Raw genomic sequence first — 16,700 nt, forward strand, 5'->3', positions numbered from 1 at the left:
CAGATTTGGGCTCCTGGTCGGCAACGTCCAGGGTGTGTGTTTTTTGTACCATTGAACGTCCAAACGTCAATCCTATCCCAGGGCACTTGGAACAAATGTTTCATTTAGTTTGATCTCTGTCATTAATCTTTAAATGTTTAGCTTTTGTAATCTTGCTCATATCCTTACGTCCGAAGAATTAAGCTTAATAAGAAAGTTAAGAACGATCCCCACTCACCCGCACCCATTAGTTTGTGCTATTCATTTAGGCACCTGTCCGCATTCATAAAGAAAATCTGTGTGAATTACTAACTCCAATTTAGGAATTATCCCTAATTTTTATCACTTGTTCTTCTAGAGTGATCATTTTAGCTGGTTGTTTCCTCAATCCTGAGAATGTTGGGAAATGACCACCAATCCATCTGTGACTAATCAACTTCCGGGCCACCAGTGGTCCCGGGATGAATATCGGTTTCTAAACCATCAGCCCCATGTCTCTAGTAAACCAGAAGGGATCCGACCAGATTAGAAACGCAAGCAAATTATAAACTTCCTTGTCCTATTTTGGTAACGTGGCCGGAATGGCAGGCTTATCTCTGCAGGGTCGTGGATCGTTGTTAGTTGCAACACAGCGAAAATACTATTACCCAATGATAAAAAGGACTGTCCTGTCAAGGTTGTATACAAATGTCTACTTGATTATTACCACAACAGACAGTTCTAGCACACTACGAGATACAACCTACCCTGTAAAGGAATGCAGAGGACAGACAGTTTCGGGAAGGACAGGAGCTACACTCTGCATACTGACAGGAGGATAGTCGGTAAAGAAATGTATCACAATAGTTCAAGGATACTTGGTTTCAGCACAAAGGGAGAGCAATGAGCTGTGAAATTTCACAAGGGGGTTTCGGAGGAGGACCGGGGGACAGAACCACAATGTACCTTGTGTTTGTAGAAGTTCCTGGTGCTTGACAGGTCGAGTTGGATTCAGGGCACTTTGCAGCTTCTGTAACAGAGTTCAAGATGGGAAGACAGCTGTGGGCATCAGGTGGCAGGCAGTTCGGTGAGCGAGGCTGGACGGACAGCTGCAGGAAGGCCTAGATGGCAGCTTGGGGTCAAGAATCACTGTCTCACTGCTGGTTGGAGGATCTGAAACACTGGTCGAAGCATCTTGGATGATGTGAGCGACTGCAGTGTGACAACAGTTCACAGTGCAGTCGGTTGCTTACTGTCTGTTGTGGATCACAGGCTCTCTCTGAGGCTTAATTGAGCCATCTGTGGTTCCTGATTAAAGCGTCAGGTCTCAGTTGAAGGTTGCAGCGAGAAGAGACTTTCTTTCTACATCTACTTGTACCTTCTGAATGGGGTCCCCCTGCAGGGGTTGCCTACCGTAAATACATAGTCCCAGACATGACCGGTCACGCACCTTTATACTGACAGGCGGGAGCTGGCTTCAAGTTAACACAGTGCATATCAAAGGTTGTTGGTGTTTCCTGTCTGCTATGTGGGCCTGTTTGAAGTATACTCTATTAGTATGTTAATTATGTTCATTGCTGCCACCATCTGCAGAGGGTAAACAAACGGACAGGGCGGAGCCATGGAGCCTCTGGTAGTTAATTAGGATGGTCATGGTAGGAGAAAGGTTTTGCCTTCCCCCCTTCTGTGATGCCTCGATGGACTCTTGGTTGCCATATTGCAACTAAATATGACGGGACACGGCGCTTGTAGGGTCTATGTGTATGTCGTGCGGTGAGCATAGAAAAATGTGTCCGGGTTAGCCCCACACATTTTACGGAGGTTGATCTACCATCATTCAATTTCATTTAAAATCTCAATGAGCACAGACGAGCGCACACCCACTGTGCGGATGGTCGAATTCCTCACACCATCTCTTCACTATTTCTTATATAGAGGGAATCGTCAAATTGTAAATGAGCTCCCTCTAACATAGGATCCACATTTGATCAGACTCTATGAACCCTGCTTCGACATGTCTTGGGAGGATAGCTTAGGGGCAACGCGCTCGCCTTGGAAGCAAGGCGACTTGGAGTAGTGCAGTTTCAATCCCTGGGTCCGCGCTTAGAAACCTCTGGGTATTAAGCGTGTTATAAATAACCAATGACAATTACAATCTGACCTGTGACACAGGGACAAATGGACAAGGTCACAAAACAAGGAGGCGTAAGCCACAAGCAGGCTTTATTACAGAGAAACCAAAGCGGGCCAGAGACAGGAGTGAGAGGAGAATGCTTCCAGGAACCAGAAGGAATCACAGGTGAAAGAGAAAAGGTTCAGACACCTGGATGCCAGTGAGCAGATGAGAAAACCTAAGCTCTCCTTACCACCCTCCTCTATCTCCCCATTCCATCTCTTTCCTTTGCCCACCCACCTCCCCTTTTCTGACACTGCATGTAAGCATGGTATCACCTTTGACTTTTCTCTTTCCTTTTCCACTCATGTATCCACTATCCCTCGAACTGTCATTTCCAGCTATTTAACATTTGCAAAATTCCAGCAGTGCTTTCCATCTCTGCCACCAAAATTCTTCTCTCTGCCCTAGTTAGTTCTTGCTTTTTGTACTGCTCCTGCTTGCTGTAAGAGACATGAAAGCACTTGGAGGAGAAGAGCAACTGACCTGCAGCAGGTATACAAAGCTGTGAACTACAGTGCGCGCCTCACCCCCTCTTTTTCCTGCTTGCTGAATGGCCTCCCAGCAAATCGATAGGCCCCTCTCCGCTCTATTTAAAACCACTCAATGCATGTTACTTTGTCCCTTCCCTTTCCTTCCTTCGTTGCCTGGCCTAGCAGTTCGGGCTGGGCTGCTACGATTGGTGGCAGTAAGTGACTGATTTGCATATGGCTGGACCCCTTTTGCAATGGCGCAGATGGGCTAAACAACGGTGGTGTGGAAGGTTGCCCAGAGCAATGCCAGTGGTACAGATTCATTCAAAACCTTCCACCCATCACTTCTGTGGTCACAGTTTGTCTCACTATGTGAGAGAGGGTAGGCCCAGATATGGGTCCCTTGCTCGCTGCGCCATAGGGAACCAAGCTGCACCTCATTGAGGAGGCCCAACAAGGCCGAAACATGTCTGGGGTTGCTTGTGTTTCCGTGCAGAGGGGACCTGGCCTAGCAGTTCGGGCTGGGCTGCTACCAATGGTGGCAGTACCTGACTGATTTGCATATGGCTGGACCCCTTTTGCAATGGCGCAGACGGGCTAAAAAACGGTGGTGTGGAAGGTTGCCCAGAGCAATGCCAGTGGTACAGATTCATTCAAAACCTTCCACCCATCACTTTTGTGGTTCCAATGCCCTAATTCTTTATCCTGGCTCTCCTTTGAATCCCCGCTCCTTTGTGATTTACTTTGCTTAACTTTCAAATGCCTTCACGGCCTTGCTCCACTATACTTATCTTCACTCATTTCATTTTACAAGGCCCCTCCTTCTCTCCAATCCCAAACTCTCTTCTTACTTGATGTACCTAAACCACCTTGCGCACAATTCAAGTTCCGTTCTTTTTTGATCTCCCCCCTAAACACCAGAACTCCCTCCTCTCTCTTTTATTCCCCATTGTCCCTTCCACTTTTTCAGTCTCTTCTAAAGTCCCATATCATTTCCTCTCCAGACTAAATGTAATGCATTTTGTTCTGAGCTCTAACCATAAATTGTTATTGTACCGCTATTACTTTATTGTGCTGCTCTTAGGCATGACACAATACAATACAAACAAGCAGCTAGGAGATCACTTTATTCGGGCACCAGAACCACCAGTGTGTCATAAGTATAGAATAGTATTTTGGAGGCACGACCACTGCATTTAACACCTTTTAAAACCTTTAATCACCTCATCCCTTAAAACCGCTACCCGTCTATGAAGATATCAAAAGGGGGAAGCAGGTGGCAGTGGACACCCCTGCCTCAGCCCATCTCTGGATTTTAATTTAGGCATACTTTATTCAATTTTCCTCAGTCTTGTGCCTTTGCATTGCTGTATAAGTTCCTGAAAAGAACAAAAATTTGGGGGCGAACCAGAATTTCCACAAGACCATATGAAAATATAAAATAACCTGTCAAATGCTTTTTCCCCATCTACTGATTAATGGACGCAACAGCTTTAGTTGAGTTCTTGTGGAGATGTATGACATTCAGATAATATTATAACTCTTGTGCCTAGAAATGAACCCAGCCTCGTTTTTGTACATCAAAGGTGGCATCACTTCCTCCAACTACCAGGCATATAGTTCAGCCAATAGCTTAACATCTACATGGGACAGATATGTGCACAGTCAGTGTGGATTTCTCTTGGCTTTGAGGAATCAGGGCAAGGAGGGCTGACTGCAAAGTTTCTGGTATGTTACACCTTTGCACAATCTCTGTAATCTACTTTAAAAGGTGGGTAGGAATGAATCAAAGAACGTCTGGTAGAATTCAACCATGAACTCATGTGCACAGGGCTCTTACCAGCCTGTATCAGCCTTATGACCTTGTTTATTTCATCAGAAACCCTGCTTTCTTATTTCCTGAGAGATCAAGGTCTCCGAAGAACCCATCCAGTTCTGAGTTATTCCCCAGTCTAGATGGTCTCGCAGAAGGCCGGCAAGGCCCCAATTACAACATTGTTCTTTGTGTGCACATTGCCACTCCAGTCTACAATAGGTAGGACCTGCTTGCATGCCTCAACCTTTTACAGCTCTGGATCAGTATTACGCTATTCATTTCCCCTTTTACCCTAAAGGTCTGCTGGATATAACACTGGTCACGCGCTGCCTGTTGAATATGCAGGTGATCAGGTAAGCACCTTGCCATGACCACCGCTTCCCTGCTTTTGTCTGATGGGGTCACGCAATGCACTCTCTCTTCATTGCATCATGCATCATGCATCTTCCAGTTTGTCCATCTTCTTCCTCCTAAATTTGTTGCAGTGCAATGCACGACTAACCATTTTACCCCTAATGTTGGCCTGCAGGGTATACCAGAACACAACATTGTCAGTCACGAAACCCTCATTCAGGAGAATGCAGTGCCCCAACGTTTCCTTGATGTGGCCAGTAAACGCCGTACACAAGAGCAGGGAGCTGTTAAGTCGCCAGTGCTTCTGCCCTCAGTGGACACCAAAGGATCAATCTGGGGTTGGCCCAATGCTGCATGGGAAAAGATATGAATGTTGCTCAAACCCATCAACACACCATTGATGTAAAGGGCCCTGAAAACTAGGAAACTGTCTATAGGGAGTAGGAGGAGGCCTGGGGATCTGAGTAAAAGGTATATAGCTCACTCCGTGGGTAAAGGCACCTCCAAGAGTTTACTAAATCCGATGTTTCCACTGGGGAGCAGAGGCCCCTCCTGGCCCTGTCCTCTGCTTAAGATGAGTTGCCCTTCAACCTGTTCATTTTGCTGTGAGGGGACATCTTGAAGTCTCACTTACTATCACGTCACTTCCTGCCATGGCCTCTAGTGCCTTGTCAAAAGTGCTATAGAAGATGTTTGGTCCATGCTCGGGGAAAACTTTTTTGCCAGAACCATCAGTTTATCGGCTAGGGTAAGCTTAAGCACCACATGTATCTGTCCTTCGGGTCAATTATGTTTATGGAAAGAACTGTCATTGTACTAATTACCAACACATCACTGAGACTGTGTACAAAGCTAAAGAAAACCCAACATTGAGATGACTACAAGAAATCTCTCTACTAAAAAACATACAGGTTTATCTTTCTTGCATCTAGAAAGTCACCCACAGACAATCACGGCAAAAGTAAAATCCAAGATGGCCGCCGGACGCAATATCACGTGATGACATCATAGAACGCCATCACGTGATTAACTTCCGGCTATAAAACCGGAAGTTTCTCAGAGAAACAACAGAACGCTGATCCTGGCGCTGTGAGGGAGACAACCGTATCTCCTGGCTCCATTTAAAGAATAGGAAAAAAGCTAAAATAGGTAAGTCAGAAATAACAAATACTTGAAGCTTTAGCTTAATACTCTGTAGAGAAGAAATGCCTTTAAAACAGCATTTAACTATAACTCAAACTCAACAAATGCTTGGACTGTATATTTTCTTTTTCTTAATAGCTTAGCACATAAAGTTCTCTTCTATTTAAGAGCTACGACTATTGGTTAGAATAATGAGCACATGTCTTAACTTTCTAAATCCTAAATTTAAATTTACTCCATTATATTCACCAACACAGGCTAACTTTGCACAGAGGATCCACTGACTGGATCCTATGACTGAGTTCTAAAGGAAGACAAAATCTTTAAAAACAAGTTTGACTAAACACCAACAAGGGTTGAATACCCACACCAAAATATAAGGTAATGTCCATTATCCTTATTTATCCTCCAGCTATCAACAATCAAGTGTTCTCTTCCATCTTTCTGTAAATGATCACTTTTTCTCCTAAAAACCCTTTTTCTTTCATTTTTTTGTTTATCTACAGCTTTTTCTCTCCTGATGAACCATAGTATAAACTATGTGGAAACACGTGTCGAGAGAGGGATGAAAATATATAATGTATGAAATGAATACAGACTAATTTTGACTTTAGGAAATACAAGATACTGTATGATATAAAATACAGCCAATTTGTATGACCAACTTTGATCTTTGGAATAACAGGATATTGTATGGAAAACAATACAATGAACCTGCACAACATATAATAAAACTAATGTAAACACCACAATCAAGTCTGAAAGTGAATCTTTTCTCTTCTGAAGGACTTTGAGCGCACAATTGGTAGTAAACTGAAAATAAAATTCAAGTCCAAGTATTGCTGCAGTCACAATATAAGTACCAGCAGTGCTGATCATAGCAAGAACCCAAACATTCAAAAAGAAATCGCCCAAGGGAATTAAGCCAACAGTGACTGTACATTTATTATAAAAAACATACCATGAAAAGTTTGAACTTTTGGTAGTTAGAACATTTTGTGGTGTGCGTTTTAGGTCTTTTGTTGGGGTCGGTAATTTTTATTCTGACATTTTTCTTCCGAAACCCTCTAGGGCCAGTCATGTACAGAAACTCAAATATTAAACCTTTCTTCAAAATATTATCCTGTCCGGCTATTTTCTTGCATGCTTCATCCAACTGCAAGGCCACAGCACCCGCCGTCCTCTCTAGTGATGGACAGTGTCCTTGGTGCCGGACATCCTCCCCTCTAGATCCTATATTGACTTTTTTCACTATGTTAAGGTCATGATTCTTGTCCATCGCTATCTGCTTAATCTTCCCTACTGATAGTACCATGCCCTCCATAATTGCAATCAGATCACACAGGGGCGTGGGGGTAGGGGAGGCAGAGCCCAATGATAGTTTCCTTCACTTAACTGGTGCTTTTTCGCAGGTTCTGCCTCACTTGGTGGAGCTTCAGTCACTTGCTTTGCTTCCCCATCGGAGCCCTATCTTGTCTGCCTCAAAGAGGGGTGTCTCCCATCTCCACTGACTCATCCTTCAACTGCATGCATCTTTTCAGTGAGTATGTAGAGGGATGTTGCAGGAGATAATCACCCAAACTGCTGCTTCTGCTAGATCCATTCCCCAGGGTTATATAAAAGTTTATCAATGAAACAGCTTGATCAGATTGACTCTTAGCAGGGACCTTTTCTGACTTTAAGAATGTGCAAATGTTGGCCTCCGACAAGGATTTCAGGGCTTAATCAGCTATCTGTGTTTGATTCCTTTATTTGGTTTTGAATAATCAGTTACAAATTAAAAACCAATATAAATACAATTTAAAACCAATATTATTGCAATATCATCATTACACCAGAAGGGAAAACATAAAACACATATAACTCAAGGTGCTCAACTGCACTCCTTCAAGTGCGAGAGGGAATAACTCCCCCTTAGCCAGGCCTGATGGATATACTTGAACACATAATACACCACATTCAGGTGCAAGGTAGATCTACAAAGGCTCATGGCCTCAGGAGTTGCTCGAAAACCATGAATTAAAAACAAAGGTTTAAGATGCCCAATTCTCTGAGTTTTTAAGCTTTCACAAATTAACATAAAGTGTGTTAGGGACTCTTCGGCAGCTCCACGCAGTAGACAACTAGCACCCAGTGTTTCTTTCCACAAGCAAGTCAACTTAAGAATCTTCAAACATCCCATCCTAAATACCAGGTAAAGTGCACGGGTTACAATATATCAAGGTAACTTTCATAGCCAAAACATTTTTAGGGGAAAAATATTCTGGCCCTAAAGACAAGGAGAGACAGGAACTTACCATCTTCCATCTTTTCTATTCAAAGAATGGCACTTTTACTTTGGCTTTGGCTTATTTTGTAATGAAGGTGGGCTCATACCAATAACAGAGCAGATCTGATGCCCCTAACCACCTCTTAAAACGAAGGTGCCAAGCAATGGTACCCCCTTTCAGAGACATTACAGCTATATGAACATTTCCGAACCCTAATAGTAGAATACTTTCTTAAGAAAGTAATAACATCTTATAGAGTTAATTTATTAGTCCATCAGGACCAACATCCTTACAAATTCTAAGGAACTGATGTTATCTAGGATATTCATTAGGGTAACAGGGCTTTCTAATGACTCATCTTTGCCACCTAGCGAGGCAGCTGACGCGTCAAATGCCCTTTGTGGATCTGATGGGAAGGTATCACTTGAGTCCAAAAGTAGAATGGCAAGACTTGCTTAGGATTGATCCCATTCATATTCTAAGGGAATTAGGAAGGAGGCAACATTTTTTGTGACACAAAAAAAACCTAATAACTACATGTATAATTAAGAGTATGTTCTAACTTGAAAATAATTAATTTGTTTCAACAACTGGAAGTAATGGAAAGGAGCTCCTTGGGTGCTGACAATCCATATGAAATATGGCAGGCAAAATAATGCAATCAGCAGTTGCCACCCACACAGTGCATATGTTTTTAGGTTCATGTAAACACACAGTATCTTTAAATTGTCATGCGTAGGAAACTTATCTCTATCTGAGGAAACTAGGAAGAATATTTGGGACCTAAAAAACTACACATCTCAGTAAAGTTTAAAAAGCAGAACCCTGTTGTGAACAGACTGGCATTTTAGTTCATCCAGTCCATTCCATTCACACTTCTGCTGTTGAATTGGAATGAAGCAGACATTTAAAACGGGAGAGGACTTCTGGGTGCTATGACATTGATGGATATGTGACCTGTAACGTGTAAACCTGGGAGAAAGAACGATTTTGGGCTCATCCTATAGATCTGATACTATTCATCCAATATGATTGGGACTGCGACTCCCATGATCTCGGACCATGCATTATGCTGGGTAGAGCTAGAAGGAGCTTCAAGTGAAAACATCTGGAGAGCCACAGGTTGCAGATCCCTGATCTATTATTCGGAATGTATGCCTGTAAAATTGGAAAATGAGCTCAGTGCAGTGGCTCTCATCTGATTCTCTACGGTCATCAATACGAGCCGTTTAGTCAGATGAGCAATTTTGAAATTCAGGTGGAATCTGCATTTGACAAATTAAATTAAGCAGAGGTATAGTCTTGTACAAAGCGAGGCGGTTTCATGTCGATATTGTGGGTTACCTGGCACACAGGAATCCCTGAAACATCTGGCGATGGAATGTGCAGCCCTATATGTTAAGCGTCAGTGCTACTTTAACAGGTTTGCATACTCTGTTCATCCGGACTGGGAGGACAAATTTCGGGATGAATGCTTTGCGGGAAGATGGTGATAGCGACTGTGGGTTTTGTAAACAGTTTGCATTTGGATGATAATGTTATACACAACTGAAGCTTTTCTTTGAAAGGGATTATGGTTGAGCATGAGGTTTTAAAAAATAAGCCCATGTTGATTGCTTCAATTCTGATTTATGAAAGCCACCAACAGTGTGTGACCTGAATTCAAACAAATTAATTTTGATTTTAATAGGCTAGAATTGTTGTATGTTGTGTCTTTTAAAGATAGTTTTAAATGTTCTTGTTTTTTCTTTCTTTTCAGTTTTATTGGTATGTCATAAGTGTTGAGATGGAAAAAGGAAGGGAAATTATGCATCCTCTTTATTTTTTTTATCTCTCATGTATGTTTGTTAAAGGTTATTTGATTAACCATAAAACAATTTTAAACATATATATCAGTGGCAGGTCAATTCCATCTGGAACACAACCCACAGACCCAGACCTACAAATAAAGGGTGTGCTGCTACTTTTACTTGCTAAAAAATAGGCCAATACTGCCAGAAAATAAAAACAAAGAGTAAAAATACTCCTAACAAAAATAGGAAACAGACACGTGGGAGCCTATCCCCTTTCTTTCATCCACACAGCTTCACAAATATCTTCAGGTAAATAGTACCTGTAGAGCCACAGGAACAGTGACCACAAAAGTGATGGGTGGAAGGTTTTGAATGAATCTGTACCACTGGCATTGCTCTGGGCAACCTTCCACACCACCGTTTTTTAGCCCGTCTGCGCCATTGCAAAAGGGGTCCAGCCATATGCAAATCAGTCAGGTACTGCCACCAAAGGTAGCAGCCCAGCCCGAACTGCTTGTGGTCTCGTGCAGAAGGGATGTGACCTAGCAGTTCGGGCTGGACTACCCCTTTTGGGGTAGGACCAAGCCTGATTTGCATATGGTCTTTCCCCTTCTGTAATGGCTTGGCAGGTGAAGAATGATGGTCTGCCAGTGGTTAAGATTCATTCTAAACCTTCCAGCCATCATCTCTTTGTTTTTGCTGAGCCACAGGAACAAACACTACTGTTATTACTGCCTGAGTTGAAGAGGCAAAAGTGTATATTCTAAGATGCATGAATAACTTGGTGCAAAGAATTATTTATTACAAAACATTTCTGTTTTAAGTAAAACCTATTTTTACTGAGTAATTATATACTCCCATTGGGAAAGGGCCTTACTTTTTTACTCTCTAAAAAAGAATGTTCCTCCTAGCTTTAAATATACGGAGTAAAATACTCCCATTTCAAAATCTTATCGGTAGCACTGCGCAGGCCAGTGATGTAATTTCACCAAAATCATAGGCGTCTAGGAATTCACATGACATGACCCGTGCCTCCTCAAAGGAATCCTAGGAGTTCGCACCAGATTATCTTTGATCCCAATCTAGGTTTCTCTTTGAACAATCTTCCTTGAGGATCTAGTCCTGCTGCATGTTAACAGACAGGGATTGAAACCACGCCCAAACAGGAAGCCACTACAAGTATCAAACAAAGAAGACAGACTTACTTTTGAAAGATCAGATGCCGAACGGCTACATGACAAAAAGAGATGGTTCTAATATAAGCAAAGTCGAGATGGCCGCCTACTGTGACACCAGCATATGGAACGAAGGCCGCTCCATTGTTCTTACTGAAATATCAAATCTGAAAATATGCAGACCAAAAGGACAACATAAATCCGAAATAAACTCCTGCACAACACTGGTTGCATGCATTTCCCATGCAGTAACACAGCAGTACCATTGAAGTGCATAGCCTGTAACCAACTGTAATATGCAACTACCTTAACCATCATTCGTATGCAACGCAGCGCCCAGTTGCAGCTGGGTTTGGTGCGCTCTACAAATGTCAAAATAAATAAATACTCACAATTTGACAAGACATGCAATGGTGGGGTCCTTTAAACCGAATGCTTAAAACACTGCAGACAAGAATGCAGCCTAAAACGCCTGCAATCGATTGGTCACACTGACATTTTCATGCTCATGAGTCACCCTTTTAAATGAATCACCCTTTTAAATGAAGATGTAAGAGGCCACGTTTGCATTGCGTGCGTGCTGATCCCTTCTCACCAACACGTCTTTCTGCTGACAGGAGCGTTTGCTGGCAGGCAGTAACTACTGATTAACGCAGGGTCGGTCATACCACTTGCATGCCAATGTTATTTACAGCATAAAAGCTTTCGGGAGACGGGGGATGTGCCTGCCAAAGGGAGCCTTGAGTGGAGCAATGTTAAAGTGTGATAGCAAGCACTGCATCTGAAAAAAGAAAATGCACGTGTGCAGTGTAAGCAGAAGCTACAGGGGGATCGGAGCGTGTCTTCGGGATGATACGGATTTAGAGTGGAGGGAAAATGGCCGCTTGGCATCATGTCACTTAAAATAAGATGGTGTGACGGGGCACCAAGCAACAGTTTTGCTTCTATTATAAATACAATTCTCTATTATGCATGCTTTCCCTGCACACGGTCTGGCTCTAAAACCTCAGGATAGCGATGCCCCAATTATTCATTATAAAAAGGATCAACTTCCATTTTTCATCTAGAAAGTACCCGCTAGTAACACTGGGCAAAACAATGAAAAGGGTGGCACATGTAACGCCTTCAGTGACAAACACCCCGTCCTTAGCTGGGCTTTCTTATCATTCGTCAGGAGCAACATAGGAGACTCGTAAAGCTATACCATCTGTAAGGCCTGCTGCAGATCAAATAGCGCCTGCTATTGGCGGTAATTACCACGCAAGTAGAACTATCTGTGGGTTGACTGGCCTCAAAAAGGGCTAAAACCCGTCAGAAATCTGAAGCCAAGTAGTTATGACTAACGCACCCTTTATGCAAGGGATCAATAAGGTCTGAGGTGTGACAGGGGAAAATATGACTGAGGAGGAGGAATGGGAGCTACAGACGAGTAGTGAGGACCGATGCATGAGATGTGAAGCGGATGAATTCAAGTATGCAGCTCAGGGGGGCAACCGATGACTGAGGAGGAGCAATGAGAACTAAAGAGGAGCAGTGACGCATGAGCAGTGAAGGGGAGCATTAAAGTATGAGGCGTATGGAGAACAAATGATGACGGGGCAGAGAAATGGAAGCTAAAAGACGAGTAGTGAGGACCGATGCATGAGATATGAAGTGGAGCATTCAAGTATGCAGCTCAGGGGGGCAAACTGGTGACCGAGAATGAGCAATGAGAGCGAAAGATGAGTAGTGAGAACAGATAAATGGGATGTGAAGAGGAGCCTTAAGGAATGAGGGTGGGGAGGACAACCAATGACTGAGGAGTAGCCATGAAAACGTGCTAGGAGTAGTGATGGCTTGTGCATATTCTGTGAAGACGCGCATACAGGTGTGAGGTGTATGGCGGACAACTGATGACTGAGGAGGAGAATTGAGAGCTACAATGAGTTGTTAGGACAGATGCATGTGCTGTGAAGAGGAGCCTTAACTTATCAGGGTGGGGAGGAAAACCGATGACTTGGGAGACAAGAATTAAAGAATGATGCCTGATGCATTTTCTGTGAAGAGGAGCACACAGGTATGAGCCGTATGGAGGACAAATGATGACTAGGGAGGGGGAATGAGAGCTAAAAGATGAGTAGTGAGGACAGATGTATGAGAAGTGAAGAGGAACATTCAAGTATGCAGCTCAGGGGAGCAACCAATGACTGAGGAAGAGCAATGAGAACTAAAGAGGAGCAGTGATACCTGGCGCATTAAGGTATGAGGCGTATGGAGCACAAATGATGACGGGGCAGAGAAATGAGAGCTAACGACGAGTAGTGGGGAATGATGCATGAGATGTGAAGGCGGCTCTTATGGCATGATGTGTCAATGACAACTGATGTTTAAGGAGGAGGAAAAATGAGTTCGGCGGTATGAGTAGGAGTGGCGTCCTAAAATGCACAGGGGAAGATTCTCAAAAACAAGCTCAAATAAAATAAGCAGAGAGGACGTGCCGTTTTTACTTGCACATGTTTGGGAAGTGCGCAGGTCCCCGTAGTCTCAAAAGTTATCTGTGCATTTAGGCGGGGCTGGACAGCAGCACTTAAAATGCACGTTCCAGTCCCTTTGCATACATTAGTCAGGTGTGCACTGCCGACACAAATATATGACAGACTTCATAGTTACAGACTCTTAAAGGGCCCAGCCCAGCAACATTTAAACAAACAAAAGAAGTATTTATTTTCTTAGTTGAGGGGCATACATGCAACTGGGACAGCAGCAGGTTCATACCTCTGGTGGTCTGCTTACAATAGCAAAAAAACATGACAGGGTCAGTAATTCCCCTCTATGTGATATTCTTCCCCTGGCGCCTGTTCCACTCATGGCACAGCGGGATGCCCTTTCGCCCGTTCCACTCATGGCACAGCGGGATGCCCTTTCGCCCGTTCCACTCATGGCACAGCGGGATGCCCTTTCGCCTGTTCCACTCATGGCACAGCGGGATGCCCTTTCGCCCGTTCCACTCATGGCACTGGGGAATGCCTTTGTTTTGTGCGCATTTTAAACTGCATCTTTAAACTGCATGCCGTTTGTGGATAAGGGATGCGCTTTCAAATGCGCAGAAACAACTACTTGCGCAAATGTGCAAAGGGGAAAACGTGTCATTTGAACGTGCGCATCTATGATTCAACTTTTATTGTGCAAGTCACGGGATGCACGAGCACATCTCATCACTTGCACCTAATAAAGCACTGAAATCTACTTATCATGTTCCACCCCGATTGGGTAGCGAGCCAATCCCGTGCCTTACTTATGCAGACGATACGGTCCTTTTCGACCATACCGCCGTTGGCTTGAAACGCTCCCAGAATGTTTTATATCGTTATATCGTTACGCGGAAGGCAATGGACTTCGGATTTATGCGGAGAAAACCAAGAGCATGACCGTAAGTAAAAGAGCCCACAGGAACCCGACATTCGTTTGGCGATTGGGTACTAAGTTAGAGCAACTGAGGGAATACAAATACTTGGGCATAACTATCGGAGCTCACCCATCTTTCCCATCTTGCTGACACTATTTTACCAAAGGCTTGGAGAAAGGGGCTGTCAATCAGGAGGGTTATAGATGACCTAGCTACTGCATCTATAGAAGCTAAGGTCGGGGCATACAGGATTTCTGTGACTTCTGGAATTCTGTATGCCCTAGAAGCCTTCCCAGCAAGGGCACTCTATTGGTAACTGCGTTAGAGGCTAAGATTCTATGGTCACTTTTGGGACTACCAAGTGCTGTTCCAGTAGAGGCGATCAGAATGGAGTTGGTAATCCATTCTTTGATCTCCCTCTGGAAGGTTGCAGTTTGCAGGTTCTGGGTCAAGATCAAATTTGGCAATTAAGCTAAAACTTCTCTTCTTGGTCTTGGACTACTGGAACATGAGCAAACGAAAAGCAATACTATTTGGTTCAAGGATATGGAGGCTGAGGTGTTTAGACATCTCACTGACATTGGTATGAGAGAATAATCTGTAACCGCTGCAGATTTTTATCAGTCTGGGTTTGAAAAGAAAACTAGACATTCGGACCAAATACAATCTTTGGCCCATTTGGCTGAGCAACATAAATATCTTGTGTATTCTCAGCAAGGCCGGTTGACTGAGAACATTTTTTCACCTGAGCTTACGCGATTTATATTATATCTAAGGTTCGATATCTTACCAGTGCTGGGGAACACAGTTGCATGTGGAGACAACCCTGGGGATCAGCGAGTATGTAGATACTGTGTAAAAAGTGTAGAAACCATATGCCACGTTCTCACCCAAAGCATCACCCTGTGCCCATTGTATAACAAGGGTTACTCTAAATTCAGTAATATTCAATCTGACCAATTTTGGAGTGAAATATTGGACGCAGAATCGCTGTTTATAGTTGCTGCGGTATTCCACATTTACCAGATTGTGAAAGTTAAATTGATTACTACCAACAAAGTACAAATTGTACCCAATTACATTTTTATAGTGTGGTTAGTAGATTAATAAGCACTGGCACTGAACCATTTTATCGTATCAAAGAATAATGTGTATTAACTGTTTCAGGTACTAAATGGTTCTTACTTCTCATGTAATTAATATGATGTTTTTTTTTATTGGTTCGGTTTCAATTAAACCTTTCAATATACAGTTATACATTTGTTGATAGAAGAGTTAAGATATATAAAATTACAAACAATTCATAAGGCATAACATTCATGATGCCATATATAGAACTCTCAACTGAATTCAAGTTCTTCTGCTGTCAATCAGAATTTAAAGTAGTTTCACAATGGATAATTTCTTTGCAAGAGTGAAGATTACGCAAGTTGATTTGTTATTTAGAACAAGCATATTTACTTTTAAAGGTTATACATCACAAATATATATATATTATGATTTAAAACGTTGCATTAATGCATCTTTACATAATTTTTAATTTGCTAAGTCTTTATCAAGCAATACTGCTTCTAAAAATGTAATCGTTGCTAGAATTACTGATATTCGCCTGCTATTAAAAATGAGTTCCCATTGGTTATCTTTAGTTAAACCAGTGTAGTCTTTAAACAAATGATGGATGTACATTTTTCTGACTGGCATTAGAACTGGACAGTCAACTACAATATATTTTAGTGTTTCCAGGTTTAGTTGATCAGTACAAAATCTACAAGATCTTTTGGCAAACGTAGCATTGGATCCAATTCCCTCAACAGATCTGAATGGCCAGAGATTAAGTCGAAATTTCAAGAACATATTGCAATTTTTGAAGGCCGGAAATGTATCTAGATACATTTCTGTTTCATTATAAGATTTTAAATTAAAATTGCCAGTTGAAAAGGAATGATATCACCCACATTGCTTGCAGGTCATTTGCCAATCGTATATCCACAGTTTGGTTTTAGCTTTGTCTGGATTATTCACCAATAATTCAATTGAAATATCAGCATTGTTCATTACAGTCATTATCTGCTGTCTCGATTGCCGTAAGAAAGTAAGATTATCAGCTTGTAGTTTTATCGCTATTAAGGAAAAAAGTGACCATGGAGTAGATGACGTTAC

General features: G+C 42.6%; 1 protein-coding gene across 11 annotated transcripts in view; it reads right to left on the reverse strand.

Annotated features, from left to right (window-relative positions):
* The window catches only part of OSBPL5 (oxysterol binding protein like 5), a 1,112,782-nt gene that overhangs the window by 648,597 nt on the left and 447,485 nt on the right, over nt 1-16,700 (reverse strand). The window contains exon 1 of one of the 11 annotated variants that reach the window (XM_069624154.1): nt 11,548-11,566. The exons of the other annotated variants lie outside the window; for them this stretch is intronic. Within the exon in view, the coding sequence (XP_069480255.1) occupies nt 11,548-11,562 (15 nt within the window). The 5' untranslated portion in view covers nt 11,563-11,566. Of the gene's footprint in view, nt 1-11,547; nt 11,567-16,700 lie in introns of those variants that run through there. 11 annotated transcript variants of the gene reach the window in all.

The sequence above is a fragment of the Ambystoma mexicanum genome, chromosome 11, assembly GCF_040938575.1.
Source record: "Ambystoma mexicanum isolate Mex_15411 chromosome 11, UKY_AmexF1_1, whole genome shotgun sequence".
Classification (NCBI taxonomy): Eukaryota; Metazoa; Chordata; class Amphibia; order Caudata; family Ambystomatidae; genus Ambystoma; species Ambystoma mexicanum.